General features: G+C 41.1%; 1 protein-coding gene across 1 annotated transcript; it reads left to right on the top strand.

Moving 5' to 3' along the window:
• Window positions 1-1596: 1596 nt before the first annotated feature.
• Window positions 1597-25673, top strand: KCNIP1 (Kv channel interacting protein 1). Its single transcript, XM_009873598.1, has 8 exons — window positions 1597-1612; window positions 9651-9775; window positions 17895-17964; window positions 20319-20389; window positions 21812-21919; window positions 22878-22982; window positions 23529-23591; window positions 25370-25673. The coding sequence occupies exons 2-8, from the start codon at window positions 9674-9676 to the stop codon at window positions 25415-25417; spliced, it is 567 nt and encodes a 188-aa protein (XP_009871900.1). The 5' UTR covers window positions 1597-1612; window positions 9651-9673; the 3' UTR covers window positions 25418-25673.
• The last annotated feature ends 1883 nt before the right edge of the window (window positions 25674-27556 follow it).

Genomic DNA, 27556 nt, shown 5'->3' with positions numbered 1-27556 from the left:
GGATGTATTGTGGTCTATGTACACGATTTAAATCCATGGCTGTTTGTAGGCTCTTTGCTCTTGAGATCAGCTTCTCCTGGAAGTATTCTTGGAGTTTCCATTCAAAAGGGGAAAGTATGGAGGTATTTGTAGTTGCTAACCTACTCCCTGCGGGAGTAATCAGACATTCAGGATTCCTTTCTGTTATTGATCATCTTGTGATTGTCCTCAGTATCACCGTCACTCTTGCTCTGCGGCAGCCAAGTAGAGCATCCACTGTGGTCTTCTTGTGTTGGTCTTGGTTTTTTTTCTTTAATTGCTCCTTACTCAGTCTGAGGAGCCAAAGTTATCACGGCCAAGCACCACGACTCAGCAATAATATCTGACTGGGGATTTTCTTATAGTGTAAGTGATGCTGTTTGGAAGCTGAGTTCTAATACTTACTTCTGCCAGTTTTGTACTTTATTAAATTCTCCAACAGAGAGTGAATTCTCCCCATTCCTACTCCAGGTTAACATCCAATCCAAAAGACTTCTTCATATTATCTAGTTACGCATCTGTCGAGAGCAAGCTGAAATCAAAAAACTCAGAGTGATAATGAAAGGTTGAACTCCTCCAACAAGTGGTTGTAAGGTGTGTGATGTGTGTAAACCTCCTTCTCAAATGTGCCAGAAGGAAAACACATGCTTGCCTTTCTTTAAAAAAAAAATACTTATTTAATGGGAAAGTATTAAGCATGAGGATTGTTTGAATGGGCAGCTGGAGGCACAGACTGCATGGAAATGAAGGAATTAAGATGCAAGATGGGCTGAGGGCAGGAGCTGCCCAGGCCTGGAGGTAGGACTAGGGAGCTGCAGGTAGTAATATTCTGACTGAAACTTGTGCTTTTTGAAGTTTATTGCAGATCATTCCGTGTATCCAGTTCTCCATTAAAAAGAAATTGGTGCCATGAGAAGCCATATACATATCTTTAATTATTTGTGAGGTTTTTTCACTTTTAACCTAATTTGCTAATCAAATTTTCTCCCAGGGGATGTGAGGATAATACAAAATGACAATGTTGCAAGTGAACTGACTGCAAAAACCACCAGTGTAGAGCATTCCGCACCACCTAAGACTTCTTCCCTGTTACTAATCACTTTTTTATTTCTACAGCAGTCAAAGAGCTAAGGTGTGGAGAGGAAGCAGAAGGCTGTGGGCCCGTCTTGTTGGGCCTGAGCAGACTTTGAAAAGTGCATGCCAAGTCCTCCCTATCCCTTGTCAGAGCTGCCAGGATGAGTGCTGCATTGCTGTCTTGCTCTGTGCATGGGTGCTTGCATGGGTGCATGACTGCATGCTTCCCATCACACGCTGCCCCGAGTTTCACGGTCGTGCAGGGGCCACAAGCTCTTGGCTTCCTTTCCTGCCCCTTGGGGTAAGGGAATAAAGGCAGTTCAGGGGAAAAAAAAGGTAAAATACACCTGCAAACAATCCTACAGTCACTGGGAAAGAGGACCCTACAGCACTCGCAGAACATATTCATTGTCACCTTAAAAACTAACAAGACAAAGCTGTGTGTGGTTGTCACTTTTGGTTAAATTTTTTTCTTACTTTTTCCTAGACCCTGCCCGATGGTTTTACGTGTATCAGAGAGGTAAAATCTAAATCAGTTTGACTCTATTGGTCATATGATTTTTGTAGCAAAAGTTTTCTTAAGCTAACAGGTTCCCCCAGCTGACTTTATTCTCACTTTTCATGCTGACAGCAAACAAAATTAAAGATGCTTGAAAATTGCCCAGTTCCTGGGTAAGGCTGCAGCGACCTGAAGGAGCAGCTGAATTTGCTCTGATGAAGGCAGTCCCAGCTTTTACTCAGTCTCCAAGTCCTTCCATGTGCAGTGCTTAGCCAAGTCCTGCACGGGCCAGGTCAAGTAGTTAGCAGTTCAGGTACTCTCCATGTAAAGTTTTGAGATGATACTAATGGAGATTTTCCAACAATGATCAGAGAGAAGTGATTTTCTAACATTTCTAATGAGGCTTTTTTTCCCCCCCAAATTCACCTTTGAACAACCAGTTAGGGGAAAGCACTTATGCAAAAACACATTGCAGCATCTTCGTGGTAAAACAGCAAAGGACCCAGCAAGCTTTCAGTGTTTTTCCACCTGTTTTGACAAGTTGTTTCCCTCATAAATGTTGCTACAGGTAGGTGGGAATGTGCAAGGAAAATTGAAAAGAATGTGCTGTTCCAGGTAAGGTCCAGTGTACTGGAAGGATCCCCTCCTGTCTCCTACCCTGGGAATGGCCACAGCAAAGTGGACATAATGCAATGTCTGCAGAAATGTTTGTTGTTTAGTTCATGCTCAAATTGTTGTACCTCATCTTAGTTGTGTGTCAGATGTTTTGGAGCTACCTGTGGCCTCTTGACTATTGCTGCATCATCTTTTTCAGAGTATAACCTTGTTCTAGCTACAGCGTGTACAGCTGTGAAATTAATTCAAGGAGTATAGCGGCAGAGGAAATTATTTATGCATGACGTTTTGCGTAGATCAGCACACAGATTAGCCAAGAAATCTTAACATTCTATTTTTTTAATGAAATCTCAGAATTTTCTACACTGTTGGGTTTTCACGTAGCTTTTCTCTGCGACTCGTAGTGTTGCAGGCTCACACAGGCAGAACAACCTTGCTAAGCTGTTGCAGATTTAGTGGTGAAAATTAATCCGAAGGAGTCAAAAATCATTTCAGGAAAAGAGAGTAGTTAAGGAAATATCAGCACCTTTTTGTTTTATTGACTGGAGAAAGTCCCTTTAGTTTGGAAATTTATCTCTCCAGCCAGATAATAACAACAATTTATTAATAAAGTACTGTTCAATGTTAGTTGAATGTGTTTAATATTTGATACATCAGCAGGTATCTCAGTGCCATCTTTTTATTGATGTTTGCCATTTTTAGGATCCATAGATGTGCACATACAAGTTTTCATGTTCTAGCTGAGCTGTTGCTCTGCCATGCTTGCCCTGTCGATTTGCGAGTATTTTCTAGATGGGGTCGCTTGAAGGCTGACACTTAAATTTGGTCTTGGTGGAAGCACACAGAACTATTTTGCCTGTTCCAGGTAGTGGAGCTGTACTTGGTGGCTGCCTTTGCCCCAGGGATCTGGAGCCCCAGACCTCGAAGGACTCCACAAAAGCAATATTTCCTGCAGCTCCCGCTTACACGGGGGGAGAGGGATGCTGAAGCTCGCATGCGGGGTCTGCGTCGGGACACAGCTCTTGCCTGACTCCCCTTGCCATAACTTTCTGCCATAATGAGCATTTATGGACTTTGGGCCTTTAGTTATTTCTCTTCATGAAATTTTCAAGTATTTGCAATTGATTTCCCACAGGCAGGATCTATTTCCTGTGAGACCTGCCCAAGTAAATATTCTGCCTGGAGATTAATCTCAAAGGTGTCGTGGATAAACTAGAGTTAATCTTTTCTCTAGATCCTTGCTCCTAAAGTATAGCTAATGTTTTTTTAATAAAAATAAGATGCAGTCTAATAATTCTTGCACATAATTTAATCCCCTTCTGCTGTATTTGTAAAATTACTCATTTCATCTAACACTTGTCAGTTTTACAATTAACACCGGGCACATTAGCAGTGTTTTACATCTTGAATATTTCTTTAACAAAAAGTTAATTTATTATAAGCAACATGTTTTCAAAATCCTCCCATTAGCTGCGGAGCCTGGCATTAGATGGTTTCACCTTGAAGCCTTAGGAAGCAGGGAAACAGGATCATTTGCATTTTTATTAAATCATCATTTACACCCTTGATTTAAACTATGTTTTAGGCCTTGGATTGTCCTTGGCCAGCCCTAACAATGTAGTGAGACATCGCTGTTGCCTGTTTGCCAGGCACATCGGTTGGAGAGCTCAGAATGCTGCAGTGTTTTAGGTGGCTGCTGTGGGAAAGGTCTCTGTTTCTTGTGCTTCACTGGGGAGTTTGACCCAACAAACCAAGCCTGTGCAAGATGTTGCTTGTCTAGAGGCAGCTGCCAGTGAGAGGAAGGACAGGGAGGTTAATAAATTTGAACCTAATGGCTGTTCAAAACCAGAGCTGAGAAAGCAGCTGGTAAATAATGTAAAATTGTTTCCTGTTTTATAGTACACAACTACAACTTTGGCATTGTCTGTGACCAATTTAACCTCTTCCATGATGAGGAAAGGATTGTTGGATGTGAAGGCATTTTTCTGTGGATGTAGGTTGCTAAAGCAAATAGTAGAAGGTGTGATGTCAACAGAGGATTCTAGTACTTGAATTCTGTGCTGACCTCTGCTAGGGCTGGCAGGGTGCTGCCTGGCTCTCAACAAATTTAGGAACTGGGTTTGGGCAGTGCCTCAGTTCATGGAGCTGTCTTGGATGTGCATTAACTGACGTGTGCATTTTCAAGGTAAATTGACAATGTGACAGTGTTTTCTATACCATGGCACATAAATGTGCCTGTCTCCAATGGAACAGAAAGATCTGGAAAAGGGAAATATTGGAGCAGGTTGTTTTCCTTCCAAATCAATAGATTTCTTGTCTTTACAATGACTGAGGGAAGGACTGAATCCCACGGCCTGGTTCTGTTGTGGAGAGCAGTAGTCAGCTGTCATTGAAAAGGTATTTTCCTCAATGATGAAACAATTTTGTCCATAGGCATGTAGATGTACAAGACAGCTTTTAAATGAATGGGCTTAAATTACACCAGTTTATCACTTGGAGAAATCCAAATTCTGCTCAGCAAAGTTTAGAGCAGGGAAACATGGGGCCACTTCCAGGCAGTATGGAAATCTTCTAGTTATAAAGATAAGAAAAGGTGAAATTAGAACAAATATGAAAAGATGTATAAGCCAAGCCTGGTTAAGTAATTTCCAAAGTGTATTCAGTTAAAATAGGGTTCTACCCTAATGAAAATTCATTCTCTGTTCTTGAGCAAGCACCAGTGAAATGAAATACAATATCTTTCATTGACAGCAGTCCATAAAATATGTATGTACACACAAGTCTGTCCAGATTATTAAGCAAACAGAGATGATGTTTTGCACAAAAATAGAAGATTAGTGAGTTGTTATAAACTGGACCTTCTTTGGAGTACGATTATCAGAGACAGTTCTAGCAGACATAAACTTTATACCCCGCTATTAAAGCAGCTATAAAAATACAACAAGAGATGAATTCTAAAGTGAAAGGTGCTACTTCTAATTTCTCCATTTTTAAACGTATTGCAAAAAAAACCAAGTATATAAATGCCTCAGCATGTTCTTCACCAGCTGAACAGTGCAGGTGGTCTAAGCTTAGTGTGCAACTCCCTGCAGCCGTCTGGCATGGAGGGGATTAATCCAGGGACTATTTCAAGAAGTGCCAGGGCTAAAAGAAAAAGGAGTAAATTATCATTTATCAATACCTACAAGCAGGAGAAACCTGCTTTAGTTACCAAGTCCATCTTATTGGTAAGCACAGATAACCCAACAGAAGAAAAATCATGACTTGAGATCCAGAATAATAAATTTGGAGCTGTTTGCTAAGGTTCAAGTTTTCCCTACCTGGCTGTAGAGTACCCAGAGCCTGAGGCGAGTGTCTCCACCGAACAGGACAGGGACTTAGTTCCAGCTCGAAAGGGATGCTGTAAGCAACAGCGGCGGGTCACGCGCGTCACCTGTGCTGGGGAGGTGACCACACGCATCCCTTGCGGTGTCTGCAGTCCCTCCATAGTTCAGTTTGTGCACTTGAAAAATGAAGGAGAAGAAAATGAACTTTAAACCAGTGGCAGGAGCTCAAGGCTCTCAGAGCGTTCAGCAAGCTACAAAAAAGGCAAAACTGAGGAAGAACATGATACTAGATAAAATATCTTGACAGCGTGCTTTCCTAACAAAACTTTAAATTTGGTTTGTGTATCTATGTCCATACAGTTTTGCTTGTACTCACCCCCATAAAGTGAGCCTAAATTCAGTAAAATTGCAGTGCTTCATAAATGCAAGGGCTAATATTTCATATAGTGACAGCCCTGAAGAGCTGGGAGAGATTGAGCCCATGTGATAACGAAAATGTAAATAAGAGGAAGTACAATATACATGACTAAAACCAAGGGCAGCTGAGGAAGCGACAGTCATCTTTTTTCCCACTGAGGTTGCTGTGGTTAATATATAGGGTGTCAGAGAATGGAAGAAAAAGTTTTGAAAGAGTTGACTGCAGAGAAAACACTGAAAGAAAACAAATAATGACGAAAGACATCTTTGCAGGCAGTGGGGACCATTGGGTTGGAAGGGGTCAATGTGCATGGAAGAGCAGTTTGTGTCTTTAGGCCTCTCGCCAGGGAGGGAGGAGGGATGGACAGAGGTGTTCCTGAGGGGAAAACTTGGGACGACCCCTGAGAAAAGTTTAAATATGGTTATCTGATGAGCCTAAGGGAGAGAGTGTTAGATCTGTGAGGCCTATTAATGTGAAGTAGTTATTCCTAAAATAAGATTTATCTTTTAAAACAGATGTTATCATGAAACACTGTGGAAACTAGCTCTGTCAGTAAGTAATAGACAAAATGACCTAGTAAGCCTGTCTTGGAATTATATTCTGCAGTGAAGCTCCAAAAAATCCCAAGACCACTGTTATAATGGAGCATCTTCCACTGAAGGAACAGTTTTAACCATTTTGGGGGTGTGTTTACTGGAAAATTCTTGGTCTGGTGCAATTTTTGATTGCGTCCATCACCAGATCTTAAGCTTCACAAGTTGTTTTTTTTTGCTAAATTTCAAAATATTTCCTTTGGGAAAGGAAGAGGAAGCAGATTAAAGGATTAACCCACAGGGAACCATCAGATCCTCGTCAGAGGCAGAGATGAATGCTAGTTCTGGAATACAGAACAGAAGGAAAAAATAGAGTGTCCCTTTGAAAGGGACAATTTTTTCATAATTTCCTTTCAGCAGTTTGTTATAAAGAGAAAAAGCCGCATTTCTCAGCATGGTAAATAGTATCAAATCTACCACAATAATTTGACTTATTTTTAACATGAGAATACCTGCCCTGTGGGACCAATGCTCATGAACAAATTGTTAGGAAAAAACTATTCTTGCAAGACAAGTTCAAGAAGATGAATTGCACTCTTTTGAAATAATGATTCACTGAAAGAGGCCAGTATTGTCAAAAGACAATATATCATTATTAAATTACAATGTTTGCCTAGTAATATTTTGTACAAGAATATTTTGAAAAAAAATCCCAAGACCCTAATTTTGGGTCCACTCATATATAGAAAGGAAATCCGGATATGTCAAAAAACCTGTGAGTTTTGAGCTTTAATTCTGCAGGTTTTGTTTAAAGCCATCATGGAACTATAGAGCAAGTTTTCCATGAGTGAGACCTTGTTCTTTAATTATTTGTGGTTTAGAAGGCTAACACAAATTCAAAGTGTGACTTTTCTCAGCTGGATCTTTCCTGCCTCTGTAAAAACCATGTGAACCTCCTCGTAGAAGTGTAAATCAGACCGAACGGGAGAGTAATCCAACAGGCTGGCTTCCCTCTTTATTAGCCTCACCACTTACAGGAGGTGACATAGATTAATTTATTTTCTCCTCTCTCTATTGAATTATAGGATATAAAGACTAGGTGGCCGATTTTTTGCACTTATGTTTCACATAGGCCGAATTTGTAGGCGACTTTAGAGTGACTCAATAAGAAATGTCAATGAAAAGCCAGGCATCTTTAACCCTTTACAGAACAGAGAAAGGCTCAGAGCCTCACTTGCTTCTATAGTGCCCAGCACAACATGCGTGGCTTCTTCAGGAAAAACAAAATTGTTGTCAAAGTCTTGTAAACTGCTTAGGGGACAGCAGGGGCATACAGGAGAGGAACCTGGGGTTATGTGCATTTTGGATGGGGTTTTAGGTAACTTACGACTGACCAAAGGTCAGCAAAAAGGTATTTCCTACACAATGTATGGATTAGTGATGAGTCTCCCTAACCTGGCTCACTTCTGAATGGATTTGCTCTCCTTTTTTCAACCACTCATTTCCCTTCCTTCATTTTAAGGAATTTCTTCCCTATGCTTTTTCTCTTTAAATCTTCTTCTGCATTCCTTCATTTTGTAGCATTTGTCTCTTTTAAAGAAAATAGTATTTCCTCCCTTATTTCACTTTTTTTTCCTGTAGCAATCAGCCTTCTCCATCTCCTTTTTTCTAACAGGAGCTATAGTTTCTAGACCTTTCTTCTTCCCTTTGTACTGAGAGGGTATCTCCTTGAGGCCTCTTCTGGCCACCTGCCAGCATTCAGTAATTTTTTAATGCATCATAAATGGTTCTGATACTCTCTTTCTGTCCTATGTTACTGTGGTCTCTTACCTTTATTCTCTTGCTATGCAAGGCACCTTGAGCACAGTATTTAGGCATGTATTTTCACTGCTCAAGCTGCATAATGGTGACTGTGAAGTTCCAGACACAGTGGATAAGGAGGATGGTTGAATTAAATATTTCAAATATTTCAAACTGTTTTCTTAATACTGAAGCAATGAACCAATGTTAATTAACCATTATCACTCACTGATGTGTGTTCTGCCTTAATAATGTTTGTATATATGTACAGAATTAATTTCTGAAAACAAAGCTTTAGTCTGGTCTGTTTTTCCACTGAGCCAGTCTTCTCTGAATTCATGCCCATCCTCTATTCAGAGTGATTCCATTTCCTTGCACATTTCCTGTGAAATCCTTGTGTTTCAGCAAGAATTACTATTATTATACTTGAGTCCAATAACCTAAAACACTTTTACAGGGCACAGTTGTATAGTTTTGATAATAAAGGGAACATTAACTTTTATTCCAAGCAGTTCTTGGTTGTAGATGGAGTTTTCATGTCAGTTGAAAGCTGCATCCTTGTCCTTGAAGTTTAGAGAATCTCAAACTGACATACACTAAACATCTGTATGTATTTGGGCATTATCTACACGGCTGAGGAGTTGGGCTTGGCAGGTGAAAACATGCATCAGAAAAGAGGTGAGGTTATGGTAGTACAGGATATCATATGTCTCGCGTATTTTTCTTCCTCGAAGGAGAACATTCTCATGAGTAAAACACACTACTTTTTTTTAATTATTATTATTTCTTCTGTGTTTCTCCAAAAAGTCTGCACAAATGCAGGCTGGATTCGTTCCAGATTCAGCAACTATGGACATAATTTGAATTCCTTGTTAGGACTGAAGTGACCTTTATTGTCCCTCTAGCAAGCTTTTCGGTTAGCTCACAGAAGAGTTTCCCTCACTGTTTACCCTCAGTATAATGTCATTGTCTAATATCCTTAAGCACGTCTGCTCACTTATATTTGCACAGCTTTCTTCAAAGCCAGTACTTTGAAAAGCCTATTCCTTCACACTGTTTCAATATTTAGATAAGAAATATCTGGTGTTGCCTTTTGGTACAACCTATCTGCTGCCTGCCCTTCTGTTCTCACCACCAGTTTTGGCTGTGTGAACGGGGAGTTAACTGGCAGCCCTGTAGTTGTGAGCTATTGCTTTACTCATATGGGTTTTATTTTGTTTTCAAGCGATTGAAAATGGTTACAGAGATCAGTTCTGTTGATGGTTTCTTTTTTCTCTGCTGATCATGAAATCCAGTCTGTCCTATCCATCATGTTAATAGAGCAAAAATAACAACCCAAATAAATATTTTCCTGTCTTCTCTTTCAGATAAAATTGAAGATGAATTAGAAATGACTACAGTGTGCCATAGACCTGAAGGACTGGAACAGCTTGAAGCACAAACCAATTTCACTAAAAGAGAACTTCAAGTGCTTTACAGAGGATTTAAGAATGTAAGAGCAATACTGAAGTAAACTGAGTCTAGTGTGTATGACCCCACAAACCTCAACTCCTCAGCTGCATTTTGTATCGTTCCCCTGCTAAACATTAGTAGTGTTGTGCTAGAACGCCCCTACCACAGCAAAATCAGTGCAATCTGCCTCTCTATCCAATATTTATGACACTGTAATCTGCCAGATTTACTGGGTTTGGATGGATATTCAGAACAAAATATTCTCATTAAATTTGTTCCGCAAATGTCAGTAAGCACATGGCAATTTCCTCAACTGTGCCAGTACTTTAAGAAAACCTGAAATTATGATTACTTATTTAATTGTTGCTGTCAGTTCCTCACGTTCAGGTGTAAGGAGTAGTGTTTGCCTGTGATTAGCCACTTGGGACTTTTTTGTTCTTCCTCTAGGTGAAGAAATTTAGCTCTTGTCATAGGATGTGATTAGAGCATGTTTGAGAACTATCAGGTCCTGCATAAGTAAGAAATAAGGCTGGAGTAGAAGAAGCCAAAAAGAAATCAAAAATAAATGGGTGTCAAGCCTGAGGGGACAAGAGGGAGGCTACAGATTTAGGTGAAAGCAGGAAAGATGCCAGCTGGCATCACTGCGTGCACAGAACAGCACCGTGCTCATCTCTGTGAGCCACCATTCCATCCCTGTTCGCCCTGGTAGCAGGGAGTCACCTGCTGCTGCCTCTTAGGGACTCATCATAATAAACAGAAACAGATAGGGAATTCTGAGGCTACATGAAGCAGATGTTTCATGGACCTTGAAGAATGAATACTCATTACATGGTTGCCTGAGGGTCTGGACTTAGTCACCCAGGTGGCTTGTGCCAGCTGATATTTTTATGATGATTACTAGATCAGTATCAAGCTAGCCGATAAAGACAGTGTGCTTTCTAAGTTGTTTTGTAGGTCGGAGCCAGAATTCCAGCTACTGTCACAGCGAAGTGCTGAAATTTCTTGGAAAGAGGAGGTCAAGTCTCTTGGGTAAAAACTTGCCAAAAGCAAGATGAGCTGCCTTAAATACAGGCAGTAGTGAGGTAAATCTGCTGGACATTGAGAAGGACCTTTCTTTCTGATAGGTTCTTGAAATTTGATGGAATTACATCTCCAATGCATACTTGACTTTGCCAAGGAGCCTGGTTGTTTCATCCTTTACTCCACTGCTCACCTAAGTGGGCCAAGGCACGACTCAGCTTTCTATATCTTTCGCTTTGGTACACGTGTTGTAGTTGTACAACCTTTGCTGCATATGGGATGTCGTTTCATGTGTGAAGTTTTCTAACCACTGAACACTGGTATTCTGAAATTTCTTCATGCTTTGGGCAGTCAGCAAGAAATCATATGGCTTTTGAGACAGAGCCTGACAAGTTAACGTACAGTGTTATGTGACATGACTGCTTACAGTGGGAGACTAAACTGAGAGAGCTTAACCACTGTGTTTTGCTAAGATCTCTGAAATGTCATCTGTATTGCAGTGTTTGGCAAGAATCCTGTGTGGGAGTGCACTGCTCCATGCTGAGAGGAGGAGCTGGCTCTGCCAGCGGCTACTATGCAAATGGGAGAGGCAGCCTTGCAGCTCTCTCTGCAGATATGACACCCCTTACCCCTCCTCATTTTGCTATCCCTTTGTCGTACAGAGGCATTACTTCCCAGGGCAAGAATGACAGACACTTAACTTGTGACCTAAACCCTTTCCTAAGACCTCGCTGAAAGTCTTGGCATTAATTGGCAGCGTTGGCAAGATCTTGTTTTGTATCGGGTTGTTGGGACAAAGCTGTCTGTGTTTCTCCATCTGCTATGCACGCAATGTGCATGAAGATTTAATATCTAAGGTTTAATTGAAGTGAAGGGGCAGCTTTAGCATTCATAGCCTATAAATCATGGTTGCAATGGGATGAGTAATTATGTGCAGCAGGCAAACCGACTCAGCTGTTACCATATTCGCCGTTGTACCGAACCGTCTGCTCTTTGGGATGATGTTACAGTGCCATCTGGAGATTCAAAATCCCTGTGGGAATACAATCATTTTCCTCTCTCTGGCTTGTACTTACTGCTTGCTCTCGGTGATGGCACAGGTGCTGTTTAATCGTGAGGCAACACCGGGATAAACACAGAGCCACTGACAGGCACCAGTAACGGACACGGAGAGAACGAGGCCCCGCTCAGCCCGACTGCAGCCACAGGACTGAGGCTTCCATGCTCATGACCATGAAAGGTGTTTGTTTTCAGCCAGTACTTTTATCACTGTTTTTTCTTCGTCTCCAAAATCTTTTTCCCCAATCCCTCCAAACCTTCCCAGTCTCTTCCCCGTGTATCACTATTAACGTCTGGTGTTTCTGCACCAGATTCATGGCAGCTTCCACTAAATTCAGGTCCTTTGCCACTCCGGAGCAGCAGAGCACGCTAACCAGGCCAGTGTCCTTGCTGCCTGGCCAGGTGTCCCGTGTCTTTGCCTTCAGCTTTGTTTTCCAGTTGTGAAAGGATGCTGTCTTTCAACATCTCTTAATGTTGGACCAAAGGTTCACTTTTATCATAGCAGTTATCCCTTCCCCCAAGGTGTATTCTATGTCACGTAGAATCCTCTATTTTGCACCTTGGAGTTAGCTGCTGTCAGACTGGAGCCAGGTTAATGTAAGGCATTTGGTCCAGTTTGTTTGTGCTTCTGCAGAAGCAACGTAACAGAGATGGCAAAAACCAGCAGAACCTCTGGCAGATCTTGTTTATCAAAATAAAATGTGTCTATAAGTACGTCAGGAGAGTGCTCAAAGGCAGTATTGGCATGGGAACAAAATGGCCGTGAATGGGCATAGGCTGGAGTTAGAAGAAAGTTTCCACACCCAGAGGAGTAAAGTTTGGGCAACAATGATGGAAGGGGAGGGAAGAGAACAAGAAACTATTTTTAAGATTAAGATTGGTGAATTGATGACTAATGAAATGACCAACAATAAACAGAGGTTTGAGCTCTGTTGAACCCGATACAGCCCATGTAGACAATGCTTCTAATGACTTGCATTCTTTGGAATTGAGTGTATGGATTGAAAAGGATTGGAATTTTTATGGGATTTTTTTTTGCTCCCTTTGGTGAGGTTCTGTGGTCTTAGGGGAAATGGTTATTAGATGCAAGGGATAATTTTCTAATACTAAATCAGAAAACAGACTAAATCAGAAAACTGAGGCACTGTTGGAGATATTCTTACCTTGCTTTACACATTTGCTATAATATGCACACTAATGAAGTGTAGGACGAGATGCAATCATCTGTAACAAATCAGATTTTTTGAGACTTAAGCAAGCAGTATGAGCGAGCTAGAAATGGTCTGATACTTTAATAATCCCCACAATATCTCCGAACTGGAAGAACACAGTGAGAGCAACAAAATATGTGGGATGTGTGAATGCTTAGAGATGCAAATCTGGATTGTGGCTCCTGAAGGAGAATATGTTAGAGTTTTTCTGTGGCCAGCTGATTTAATGCCTCTAGTATGCCCCCTGAGCATTCCTTTTCTGGCTGAGTTAGTTGGGAACAGTCTGATGGGCAGGTTATGTTCAGCCCTGCCTCAGTTCTGCTGCTGATCCCTGCTTGTCCGTATTGCACGTCTTTGAAAGCAATCAATGAAGTTAACTTCTGATTCCAGCAGAAGAAAGAACAGCAAGTGCAACTTGTGTTTGATTTTTCTCTCTAGTTCGTTTTTTCTTAATGTGGATTCAGCTCCTTTGTGGTTTAGTATTTTCAAAGAAGTCTGAGAGGGTAGATTCAAATGCATGACTCATGCTGTCAGTCCCAGTGCTGGATAGTTAGCTTTTCGAAAATGAGTGGTTATTTCTGTGCTTGACAGCAGTACAAAAAACTGATCATGGTTCTTGTTAGACATTTTAAAAGAATTCATAGGTTAAAGAAATGAGAAGTGTTTTCCTGAAACCTCATCCCCTGCCATCAAAGGAAGCCTTTGTGTATGTTATGGTGAAGGACTGTGCTTTTCTACACTGTCAAGAAATTTTTCTTGAATGAGTAAACCTTTGTTATTATCTTCAGTGGAATTTAAACTGACACTAAGCTTACCTGCTCTGTTTCAGAAGAGAGATTTCTTTTGAGTCAGCTGAATTAAGTAGTACTGTAGCGCTAATGAGGCCTCTTGAGCATTGTTTGAGTCTTATAAAAATAAAATTGTGAACAATTAAGTGCAAATGAATTGGTACTAACATACGTCTGAAAGCAATCCAGTTATAGAGAGCTAAACAGGCTGATCAATTCCAGCGCTGCCTCTCCCCAGCGCTCCTGGAGATTTGATGCAAACTTTCATTTGGCTTCCAGATGGAGCATCAGAAGCAATGTGGAAATTCAGGAAACTTAATCAGGCACGATGGCCAAAACTGCTGCAGGAGACCTCGCCTCTGTGAGGAAAGTGCAGCAGCAGCAGCAGCAGCCTGTCCTTCACGGACATAAACTTCATTCTCAGGGTTGCTAGTGGTAGGCTGGGGCTCTTAGTAAACACAGGCTATTAATATAATGTGGAGGAGACATAAGGGACTCTGCAGGTCTGGAAAGTATAGAGAAAATAATGATCAGTCCCTACATTTATAAACTATCTTTAAGCATGTGAAGTGGTGGTTCTTAGTGAATATAATAGTTGTGTTTATCAAGGCAAGAGGAAGAAATACATCTTCACTTCGTGTGTGTGGCCAGTAGCACTATGCTGCAAGGGATGGTTAAATGCTGTGCTGGGCTTAGTTTTAGAAAGAATGACAATTTGGTCAAATGCCTTGAAGTTCTGCAGAGGCCCCGTGTGAGTCTTGGAGCATCAGCACTCCAGTGACCAAGGAGAAAGTTTCTACCCAAGAATGGCTGTTGTTAGGGTACTTGGTCGGATCTATGATTAAAAGATACCATAAATAAATATCAGATTATTTATTTAAAGTACATTAAATTACAAGCTTAGGAAACATGAGCTTTGGGACAATACTTTTATAGTAATGTTACCTTTCAATGATTTCTAGCTTATTAGCAGTGGTGTGAACAGATGAGAAGACAACCACTTTTCTCACAGCAAAGAAACCAGGCAATTGCTGTTTTATTAAGAGATTTGGAATGTTTTGAGGATATCACTCTAACCAGGAGTTTTGCCATACAGGATTGGAAAGTTTTGTTAATTTTGTCTATAAATGAAAAAAATTGGATCTGGCTTTAGTTACTCCAGCTGGTCTTTTTATTCCCTTGCTGTGGAGCAACTCTTGAATACTGACATTGGAGAAGGGATGGAAGGGATGGCCCTGGTGAGGTCAAGACCACAGTGCCAGGTTTGGGTTTTAATCGGGACACTTGAACATCACCAGTGGAAGGATAGTTGGCAGGACGTGAAGGCTTTTCAAGCAACAAATTATCCTTTATTTAGCTCAAATGTCTCCAAAATCACTGACAGTTTTCTGCCCAAATAGTGGGTAGAAGACAGCAGGATTTCTTCTGCATTGGAAGAAGGAACTTGGATTTAATCACCCTATTTCAATAACAAGTGGGTATGTGATTTAGGAACTGCCTCATTGTGATCTTCTCACTCTCTTTACAAGACTTGGACAGGATAAAGTGATTTCTCTTGTTTGTTCTGTCCTTTTCCATGGTTAGCGAGTGCACATCAGCATCAGGTGACGTTAGCAGATCAGAAGCTTGAAAAAAATGCCTTTTTTTTCCTTTATAGTCTTTTCATGGTGGAAGAATTTCTTGTTAAAGTCCCTTTTGTTCTTAAAAGGTATCTAAAGAACTCAGCAATAAATAAGTCATAGACTTGAATCTTCCTCCAGCTCGTTGTGTCACCAATTCAAAGGGATTTTCTTAGACTTCCTAAATTTACTCATCTCAAATTCAACAGCCTGTAGTGCTACCAGAATAAGCATTTGTCTGTCTTGGATCTGCAGTGTGAGGTGTAACATGTGATGAGTGTGTGCATCTGTGGAAGATCCAGGCTGCCAGTAGCAAGGAGCTGTAGCAGGGCTGGCTTTCCAAACCTACCCAGGGCTGTGGCATGCACTCCCAAGCCTCCTCTTTAATGAAGTCCAAGCCAAGCACAAAATTATCGGGAGATAAGGAGCATTGCAACCCCAGCATTATCATGGGGTGTAGCAGACATATTCCAGGCAGTGTAATGTGGCATTAGTGTGTTTGGGTGTAAACTGCTCTTTCAAACTCATTTCTATTCATCCTCAAGCTTGCTTGTGCTCCCACAGCACATGGCTCTCTTAGATGTGTTAGTGCAGAAGAATGATCTCTTAAATGAATTTCTATTACCTTAGAAGATAAGTCCGGGGTGAAAATAGGGTATGCTGCCTGAAAATTAGCCAGGGTTAGCCAACAGAGTGGATTAGCTTTAGCATTATCTGAAATACAGTTTCCATCCAATAATTCCAATTAGGATTTATTAGAAAAAGAACGGAGAAATGGGGAGAGAGCACCCTTATGCTGCGGCATGAATGAATGATGGTGTATTGGCATCTTGAACGTGGCTTGCAATCTCAAACATGGTAAGGTGGGAACAGAAAGATGGAGAGGAGGAATGGGCAAAGGAAGCTCAGTGCCTTCTGTGCTTCTCAGGGTGGGATTCTTCAGTCTAGAAAAGAGGTAACAAAGGGAAGATCTATAAAATCACAAGTGACAAGTAGAAAAAGTGTAAGGATCAACTGTTTACTCTCTCTCTCTGTCTCTCAGAATTCAGGGCTATCAGGCAAGGTGGTAGGAGTCAGGTTCCAAAAATCAAAAGGTGGTGATTTCTTGTGCGAAGGGTTATAGACCTGGGAGACTCCTTGTTGAAGGACTTGTGTAAAAATGAGACACAATTATAGCGTGACACAGAAAGAGGAATGCCTGGAGTGAGTATATTGCTGGTAACTGATGAACTTTCTTGATCCCAAATCTGGCCTTCAGCTTAATCATGGGCATCAAACCAAGATATATGCACCAGTCAACCTACATCTTCAGCACGTCCTACCAGGAGTGGCAGTGCTCTTGTTCCCTTTTCCCTCCACATGACACACAGCCTCAGCTGGGGCTGAGGAGCTGAAATTGGTGTGAAGGAAGTCAAATCAGTACCGTGGTTATTTTGGTTTTTTGCTATTTCAGTTTTCAAAATTGGTCAATGGGCAAATCTGTGAGGAAGTGTCGCCAATGGGGAAATATTTTATGTAATTGAAAATTTCGCGTAGTCAGGCAGCAGTGCCTGAGACTCTCTGTGATTACGTGAATGTGTGTTATAACAGCAATGAGCTGATGAGGGGAGGTGGTAAAGCACCATAATTAAGCTAAATTTGCCTTTGACTTTTATTTAAATTGTCCAAGTAATTTAAGTTTTAAAGAGGAGCGGAGAGTAAAGAAACAGGATTCACAAAACAGAGACAGTTCTGGTGCCATTTTTCCCCTGTCTCTTGCATTGCCTTTGGTCCTGCATCCTGCTGGGTAAGATCTCGGCACCTCAGTTCAGACACAGGGTAAAGCACCCGGGGACCCAGCTCCTCACACCTGCCGTGTCTCCCTTCCACCGAGAGAATCTGCAAACGTGCCCAGGGAGCACCTCCTGCCCAAACTACCGTAATGGCTGGGATTCCACTTGCCTGTAGCAGGACAAGTGCGAGCCCTTGAGGAAAGGAATCCCCTTCTCCCTTGCTTGTTTGTAAGGACTTACTAGTATAGTGTGTATCGTTAGCCTCTGTGGAGCTGGTGTCAGGCACCTGGCTGCAGTCTTCTGCTGACGATTAATGAATTCATATTTGGAGACGGACAGGGAAGTGTTTGCTGGCACTGACATTATTTGTGATTAGATGAAAGCTTCTTATGACAGAAGGCATGAGCTACTTTACGAAGTTGTCATATAAAACAGCGATTAAACATTGCTGAAAACACTGTTAGAAATGTTATGAATGGTGAACCAAGTCAATGAGATGCTTAAGATGAAATTGCAGTCTGAATTATTTTAATTTCTTCAGCTGCATAGCGTGTGCATCCAGAGCACTGCGAGAACAGCAATGTGATTTGTTTAATTGCTCTCTTTGGGCTTGTAGAGTTTTGCAAATGAACTTTTACAGAGCTGGGCTTTTTCCTTGATTTTTTTTTTTCTTTTTTGGTTGTCCAACAGGAATGTCCTAGTGGGGTTGTTAATGAAGAAACATTCAAACAGATCTATGCACAGTTTTTTCCTCATGGAGGTAAGCAGAGTACTTCGCGTCCGTCTGGTTTATAGAAGCATGCCTTAATGTTCATTACTGCCAGCTGGGTGCAAATCTACTTCGGATAAGCCGTGCAAGAAATGTGAATTGATCTTAAGCTTTGCAGGACCTTAAACAGAAATGCAAACATCAAGGTAATAAAATCGAACAGTTATTTCACAAGAATATAGACAAACCCACATTAAAAATTGCCCCTAGTTGTCAGCATTTTATTCCCTAAATCCAAAATAGAAACTGGGGATTGATGCTTTTTTTTGTACTGGCTTTCGGGATGGCAGAAAGCTAAATCACTTCCCCTCAGTGTGTCTTTGCTTCCCTGCTGCTGGACTGCTGTGCATGTAGTGTCTAGCAGAGAAGAACCCCAGACCTCATTTTGGCCTGCAATTTAATCAAAACCTCTCTAAAATTCTTAAAGCAGTTCTTAGTTGATGTGTGAATTCCTAGCTACCTGAAATTATCTTTTTTGATCTTTCTGTGACTAAGACAGGGTCATGTCATGTGTTAGAATGTTAAAACATCTATTAAATCTCTCAAATAATGTATGTTCTTGCCTTGTAAAAACATCAAGAATCTCTAAGTTCTTCTAACTGGATCTGTTCTGTAGGGATACTATTTTCTAATTGAAAGGAATGAGTCATGGGTTTAAGGGGCTTTTTAGTAAAAGATTCAATATTTGAGGCTTTCCAAATACGTTCCTCTCCAGTAGGTGCAGAATACACTTATTCTGGGATGATGAGTGAAGTTTCTCCAGGAGTATATGTGTGCGTGTTCATTTGCTTTAAGAAGTTCATTAACAAGTGGTCTTTCAACTTAATGTCAAGATAAAACATGTTATGCTTCCTATTTACAATGCATGAGACCTCAGAGATGTGCACCTACAGAAAGTTTACATTAAATTTTAGTATGGACTTGATGATTTCCTATTGTGGTTGCTTTTAGGATTTTTTATAAAAAGCAACCAGTCAATTAATTTTTTAAGAAGCATGCAAAAATGTAAGTATTTATAATCTTAGTATATTTCTGGATGTGTTTTGTGTTTTCAACCTAAGTTCCAAGGAATTCCAGTTCCCTCAAGCAGTTGTACTAACTCTTTTAAGTGACATGCCTCAGGTGACTCCCATGTCTGAAAAACAATCAGGCACAGAAACTTCATCTTTTCATGGATAGATAACTTTTTTCCCCCTCTACTGAGATTGACAATGACTTGCCCTTTTTTTTTCTTTTTTTTTTTTACTGGTGTTTCATTCCCTTGAAATGTGATTCTCCCTTGATTAATGGTGATGTTAGTACAACTGTGCTTAATAATAAATCAGTTTAAGAGCAGATGTAAATTTGTATTTTACACTGTTTTCTTTCACTTGGTTTCCACACTGTTTGTATAACCTTAGCATCATAAATTATGAGATTTCAGATTCCTCAGAGACTTTTTTCCACTTTTATGGTAATCAGTACAGATAAATTTGTACATCCCAGAAGTAGTAAAGTAGGTCTGAGCTATAAAAACTTTGTGCAGTGTCAACCCAGGCTTCTGACGTTTTTGTTGCGTAGGACTCCTATCCTTGACAAGTTTTCATTTTTGCTAATCTGTCATTGAATGATACTAGTGGTCTAGTATTTCACAGAATTGCCTAGATTTACTTAATTGTTTAGTTTAGCTTAATAGTAGCTTTTAGTAGGACTGTCTCTTAAGCAATCCTATGGTTTTCTTGTGGGTCATACACCTATTTGTTTTTTTTCTGCATACCATTACTGTTATTCCCAGTTAACAGCCATCCTTCGCATGCCCATAGGAACTGCTCTTCTCACTAGGTGATATTTTCTAAAACCAGCAATTTATGATTCAAAAGGATGAAAATATGCGTTGGATGAGATTTCTTTTTAACTGTCATGGGCCAAACACAGGTTACTAGAATTAGACCCTTCTGAAGCTGGACAGTCCCTGCTGTATCCCACACAAAGCAGAAACGCAGAGGAAGGAAGCACACGCGCTGCAATCGCTCCTTGGTGCTTTTGCTGCGTTTCCCACCAGAGCTAATAACCCGTTTGCCCCAGAGACATTCTTGAATGATTGGGGTTTTTTGCTCATTCTTTAAAGTACAGCCCCATAATCCAAATAGCTTCTTCTGTAATAAAATCTTCTACATTTCAAGGCTATTTTATGGGACGTCATGGGGATTGTGCCAGTCCACGTTAACATTTACTAGTTCATAGCATGTCTGGTAATGCTCCAAGGCTGATTTTTATACAAGAGGAAAATAAGGTCACAAATGTTGTTTAGAGGCATTAGTGTATAATGAACTGTTGTACCAATCGGTGCCTTTTGTGTTTTTCAGATGCTAGCATGTACGCGCATTATCTCTTTAACGCATTTGACACTGCCCAAAATGGCTCAGTGAAGTTTGAGGTAATTGTTTTGCATCCTCCTTTGCTCTTTTCTTAGTTTTCTGGGTTTAAGCTTTTTCCATCCATTCTTCATTGTGAACTAGTAGGGCTTGTTGGATGATGGGTAAGAAGTTTCAGTCTAAAGCCAGCTGAACTCGTAAAATCTGACTCGCTTTAGGCAGATGGAGTTGCATGTTTCCTTTTGCTAAAGAAAATATATGAACTGTGTAAGTGCCACAGCGAGAAAGTGCAGATTTATGTAGCTACAAATAGCTGTACTTCGTGCTCAGACACAGAGTGCAGCAAAGGGACATGGCAAGCCCTAAACTCGTGGAGGATGAACTTCATAGTCTGGAAGACAGTTTACTGTGATCATAAAGCTAGAAATCATAGGCAGCCTTGCTTTTGCCATCAAACAGCAAAAAACTCCAGTAATTTCCAGGTAAGACTGGGAAATTTGTTCATTCATCAGATGTAAAATGGGCATGTAACCATACATATGTGTGTGTCTGTAGTGGCATTTGCGGTGGGAGTTTTGCACATGGCAGCTACTTGGAAACCTGAGCAGAGTGAGACACAGCAAAATGCTTAGATAAGTATTTTTTTGTTTAAAAAGTGCTGAGCTTTCCTTCCTGGCAAAGCTGTCTCTTTAGTGGTTGTCAAACATAAGCATTTTATCCCCTTTTTTGTATTGTTCAGCAAATTCATATTCCTCTGAGCCTTGGGAAATGGGAGCAAAGGTTTCTAAGAAGCAATGCACTGCCCCATGCAGAGCTAATGGAGATAACATGGGAAGGACTGAGTACATTAAAGGAAATATCAGGAACTATATAGCTCTGTTAGCTTGAAGCTCTGTACTAATAAATCCCTGTAGCAATGCTGCTCACAATGCCTAAGCCACTGTGGAGTATAAACAATAAATCAAAGGTTTTGGAAGAAATAACTCTAATATAAACAAAAAATACAATTGAAATGCTGTGTCCCAGACTGGGTGATTAGTGGTGGGAATCACATTTGGTCAAGTCTGACAGATTTTGCCAGAGAACGAAAAACCTGAGACTCGCTATGTTAGAGGAGTTGGGGATCTCTGCATCTCTCTCAAAACAGGCACAGGAAAAATGCTGGATTTCCTTCTTCCTCACCAGCACCTCAGATCTGGAGGTCGCTCAAGAGCTAGCTGTGTCTAACGAGGTGATGGCAATCTGACTGACTCCTCCTTGCAGGAGACCATTTTTAGGAAGGGAATGGCTGCTGGAGCATCTAGCAGTGTTCTTAAAAAACAGTGAGTTCAGCCAGAGAGGACACATTTTTTGAAAGGGAAGTTAGAAGAGATTGATTACTGTATGTTCTATCCTAAAAAGATAAGTCTTTTGACTGGCATTATGTAAAGAAGGTGACTTAAAAAAGAATGTTATGATAATTCACACTCTCTGCCTTGAACCAGGATTTTGTGATGGCATTGTCCATTCTGTTGCGGGGAACTGTTCATGAAAAGCTAAGATGGACATTTAATCTGTACGACATAAATAAGGACGGCTATATAAACAAGGAGGTAAGGCTGTTTCTGATAAATGTGTTTGATTTCTGAAGAGAGCCAACTGGTTTCTGTTGCAGAGCACAATTAATTTTACATGCGGCTAATTAAATGCAAATCAGACTGGACTTGAACATTTATCTATGTGTAAGTACAGAGTACAGTGCTCTTATATTGAATTATTTTGCAGCCATATTTTTCTATATTATAGTGCCTTTAATGAATTGCTTTAGCCAGGAGCAAAATCCCAGTTACAGCTACGAGCCACATAACCTTTGTGAAGGAGAGGGTGACGGTGACAATAGCCACGTGGTGACTGAGGCACAGGGGGTTTTTGGCAGCACTGAGCATTGTGGTGTAGGCTCACTCGAAACACTAGAAGCCCCCAGCACCACTCCCCAATCCTGCGTTATCACCTGGTTTTATCTTCTGATCCTGTTACTGCTTATTCCCTGTGTGGGCAACCTTGAGCTCGGTAACTTCAAGTAATTTGCAAATATGTCGTGGTCTATCTTCTCCAAACTGTGTGCACCTGGAGAGTTTGTGGTTACTGCTGCTGGTCACGGAGCAGTGTGGCATTTTTTGTGCAAGGTGTGGAGAAGGGCCAGGTTCCCAGTGACTGCTGTCCCGGAGGAGGCTGCGGGATGAGGCTGGTGCCGCAGGGCTCAGGCTCTGGTAGCCCAGCCCCATCCCCAGCAGCTGCCCCGTCAGAGCACCTGTCCTGCAGTGCTGCCTGTTAGAGGAGGAAGGTGAGCACTGCAGGAGCAAAGTCATGGCACAGTCGGAAAGAAGCGGGGTTTTTTTGTAGATGGATTTGTATGGGATGATACATCTGTCTTCAAGCAGGTGTGTAGGCATTTTCTGTGCTGTTTTGTAATGAAAGAGGGTGAAGAAAAGGGCAGTAAAAGAAGGAAGAGTGCTATCATTTTCTCTTAATTTCCCTTTTTGTGTTTGTGCTGGCATGCCACTACTGCAGGAGATGATGGATATTGTAAAGGCAATTTATGATATGATGGGAAAGTACACATATCCAGTGCTCAAGGAAGATGCACCAAGGCAGCATGTAGAAGTATTCTTCCAGGTACATGATTTTTAACGTGTTTCTTAACACTTGAGCTATGCACTGATACACTTTTCTGTAAAGTTAGCCCAAAATTCAATCCTGTGCTGCACTACATATTCCAAAATAAAAGCTAGCAGCCGTTCAGTCTATCACTACAGTGTCTGCTGATTTCCTGGCTCCAGAATTATCTCTTTTGTCTCGTAGCCTGGCCCTTTGCACAGGGATGTGCCACATCCAGCAAGTCTGAAACCTCTGCATGTGTTGCAGCCCTTCTGTGCTGCTTCCCTCAACTGCCCCTAAAGAGAGAGACAGGAATATGGGTGCTGGTTGGTAAGGCAGCGAATAAATGAACAATAAGGGCAGAAGTTGCTGTGTATGTCAAGGAAGGAGTAGCTGGAGATGACCTCAAAGGTGCTGCAAATACTCTAATAAACAAGTCCTTGGCAAATTTAACCAATGACACAAAGTCAGTAATCTAAGCTTGTTTTTCAGGTTGCATCAACTAAGATATTATACTATAACTGCAGCGTTACCTATGGAAACTTATTTTATTTTATTTTACAGAAAATGGATAAAAACAAAGATGGTGTTGTAACTTTAGATGAGTTTATCGAATCGTGTCAGGAGGTAAGGATGAAATTATAACTGCATTGACAGGTCTAGCTTATGTCACAGTGTTTGCTTCCCTTTGAACAAACTCTATATGGATAGCATTCTGGTCAGGATCCCAGGCTTCCTGTGCTCTGTGGGGGAAAAAAAAAAAAGGAAAAAAGAAAAAAAAAAACCACCACTTCAAGATTGATGTTCTGGTGGTGCTCTGTGAAGCTTCTGACTGAGCAGTGAAGTGAGATCAGGCTGATGACGGGAGAGGGCCATTCCATGACCAGTGCTGGTGGCCAATACTTTTATTTTTCTGAGTGAACTGCAGTACCTGCTTCTGTAGACAAGCATGTAACTCTACAGAAAGCTCATAATCCCCTTAAACTTCCTTGGTATCCTTTTTTAAAAGGCTGCTAATGTCTCTGTGTACTGTCCCTGGATGTCATTAGCAGGAACTGCCCAGACATCTCCCAAAATCTTGTAATCACAGCACTGACTTATAAAGCAAGTTGATGTTTTCATGTTCAAGCATTAAAAGCAAGTGCTGTCACCACAGTAATAATTTATTATTAATTTTTTTCTGTTTTGGCAATAAATTCTCTCTGGCAAATTCCATACATTAGGTTAGCTGTAATAAATATTTGCTGGTATTTTTAGCATTGGCATGAAGACAAATATCTGCATTAATGTGCAATTAGCCAAGTGTCTGTTGTCTTAGATTGTAATTAACTGTGTGAATATTTGCTCAGAGATATCTCTAATATTTAATCAGTATGATAATGACCTTTGTATTTTAGAAAGTTTACATTGATGCAAACAATTGCATACAAGCCTTCTGGTGTATTTTACTTTCCCTGGAAAAATCTTTCTTGTTCTGAAGTCAGACAGCTCTTCTGTACCTAGGCAATGGGAAGATGCTCACAGCAGAGGGCTAGGCTGGCTTCCCATCATTTCTGTGTTAGGTCTGGCTCTGGCACCACCCACATTGCTTCTCAGTCAGAGACTTCAGATGGAAAGATCCTTGTAGGCAGATGCATAATCCAAGGCTGATTTTTTTTCCAGTTATTTTATTCTTATTCCCTTTTGATTGTTTAGCTTATTTTTGGCCTCATCCTTAATTTGTTCATTTGTGTGTGTATTATTCTTCCCATTCATAATTTGCCTCCCGGCTAGATGTGTGTGTATGAGTCTCAGTATTGAAGCAACTTTGGCTCTAACTGTTAGAGTTTGTTTAATGCTCTGCCTTGGTTTGCATTCAGTTCCTTTTTTTGACACACATGCACTAGAAGGTGTGTGGACTGATGCAGTGTCACATGTAGTTTCCCGGCAAGCCCTGCAACACTAAGAATTTATATTTTTTTTAACAAAAACAAACCCAAGTGCACTGTTGTGTTTACCTCTGCCATATCTGAGGATATGGCTCATGGGCAGTGACCTCCTCGCGCTGCTTTGGGGAGGATGGTTGGTTTCCATGCAGGACAATGCCTTGCACTGGTACCCACCAAACTGTGCTAGAAGTAAGCACACCAGTGCTGGTGCCTGCTTTTCTGCAATAAAGCACAGCCTACACTGAATGTCAAGCTTATGAGAAGATCCTGTGCTTGCTTACCTCACACCAGCTAAGGTGGCAAAATAAGGGATGACTGCTTTGCTGGATCGGTTCCAGCTCACTGAGGATGAAGAGCATTATGGAGGCAAGTCTGTTGCCGGCAGCAGCAGCTGCAGAGCCCCTCCTGTGCCGTGCAAAGTGACGAGCTGTGCTTGTCAGTGCTGGTTTTATGAAAATACCTTCTCTTTGCTTTCAGGATGACAATATCATGCGATCCCTACAGCTCTTTGAGAACGTGATGTAGCTATGTCTGGCAAGCGCTGGAGGAGTCAGAGACTTTCTGTGTAACAAAGATCTCCTTTCTGGGTGAAAGCTTTTTACAGTTCAGCCATGTTCAGCGCGTGAGGATTTTGTATGACATCTCCGACCAAACGGCAGCCAAATGCATCCAGTCCCACCTCTTCTCCCCAAGAGAGACGCCGGTGGACCTTTGTTTCGTTTTGGAAGCATGTGAATATTTTAATAAATCTGGCAGGAGAGAACTGCTGCTCAAAGTTCAATGAGTAATATACAGCATTGTTTGCTAGGCACAATTCCTGCTTTTAATCTAGCGAGCTTGATTACATATGATAGCACATGTCGATAGCTTAGTCAGTCATCTAGTGCAAGTGAAAAGCTCAGTCTATACTACCATACGGCAAATTGTTTTATGAATGCCTTGCCATTAATCTGCTTTGACAAAAGTCAAATCTTCCAGGGCAGCCTGTAAAAAATGAACAATAAATGTACCTAGCACATTAAGCAGACAGCCTGCGTAGCCAATATCCCAATTTCTGCAGAGATCCTGCTTCTCCTCTCACGTGCACTGGTGCCACCACACTGGGTTTGGTGAAGTTTTTCCTGAACACATTAGCCAGGGGATCTTTCCGCCAGAGGGAGCCAGAAGGGAGTTAAACATGTGTTGCACGTACAAATGTCAATCTACAGAACAAATCCTGTTCAATGGTGGTAAGTTCTTGCAAGACTAGGCAGGTTTATAAGGGCTGATACAGGAAGACGAATACCTACTCTGGCCCCAGCCACCTTCTGCAGTCCCAGCACGTGGTGGGACACTAAGTGATTCTCCGGTGTGCATCTCAGCAGCAACATGGTCATGTGTTTTCGTCCTTTTTGTGTAGTTTGGCACACGCTTCCTAGGTTCATTATTTGAACATTTGTATTATTCCTTTGGACGTTACAATAGTGCTGCTCACTTTATGGATTTATTTAAGCTTTCCAGTTTAACTCAGTCCAGAAGAGGGCCCAAATGGTGCAGCTGTGTTTCTGTAACAAAATCTTTTTTCCTACAAAGCAGTTGCATGACTTGTACAAGTCCCATTTCCTTACTAATGCCCAATAGAGCATCGGTTTGGAGGGGTTGGGTTTTTTGGTGGGTTGGTGGTTTTTTTTTTTGGTTGGTTTGTTTGTTTACAATTAGCAAAACAGAAAGAATCATGTATTGAACTTACACCAAGGTTGGATTTCACCCAGTAGGTTATTTGTCCACTGAGGAGTATGTCAGAGTCTGCTTTGCAGACTTTTCCTAAGAAAGCGAACCCCCCAGAGTGCCATTGCAGTCTTCAGGCAGCCGATGGCTGAGAAATCAAGGCAAGGAGGGAACAGCCAACTTTTCCAGCTGCTCAGACCACACAGAGAGTCCTTGCTGTAGTTCTACATCGCTCCCATCCAGTAAGCATATATTTTTATTATGTCAGATATTATATTGCAAATATACTGTTAGCAGTGAAGATATATTTTAAAAATTATGTAAGTGGAAGCTTTTTATAATACAAACATATAGAATGCCTCATTTCTGTAGCCCTATATTTTGTAAAAAATTAATCTATTCAAGTATTCCTGATTATAGAAGTAGATCTTGTCAGTACTAGTGTAATGCTGTGCTAATTCCCCAAGACAGGACATTTTCCGCTTTTACTATGCTCCTCCATACACTTCTATACAGTCTTAACTTTATTCCTTTAAGTTGCCCCCTTGTCATCAAAAGTGCTATTTAAGTGAGTGAAGTTCCATGTCCACAGTAATGACACCCTAATCTATTCTGTTTATTGTCCTTCATACAAATAGCATTAATTATTTACTTCTTAGCAATGACACAGAACATAGCAACTCCAACACTATGCTGTGATTTGCAGAAGTGATTCAATGCTGTGAGAGTAGCCTTGTCCTTCACTCCTCCGGTATTGTCTATTTAGTGTGTGTTTAATAGGCACTTGATAAAGACATGAGTTGTGGCTGAAATAATGCAAAATCTTTACACTGTTCCTTCTTGCAATCACTTTAGCAAATGGCAGAACCTAATATAATGAATAACGTGTGTTTTTTTCCCCACGCCAAAAGACCATCTGTTTATTACCAGTCTAAATAGTTAACTTCAGCTGAGGAA

Source organism: Apaloderma vittatum, unplaced genomic scaffold, assembly GCF_000703405.1.
Source record: "Apaloderma vittatum isolate BGI_N311 unplaced genomic scaffold, ASM70340v1 scaffold26497, whole genome shotgun sequence".
NCBI lineage: Eukaryota > Metazoa > Chordata > Aves > Trogoniformes > Trogonidae > Apaloderma > Apaloderma vittatum.
The sequence above is the reverse complement of the archived record's forward strand: the minus strand, read 5'-3'. Positions and strand labels throughout refer to the sequence as shown.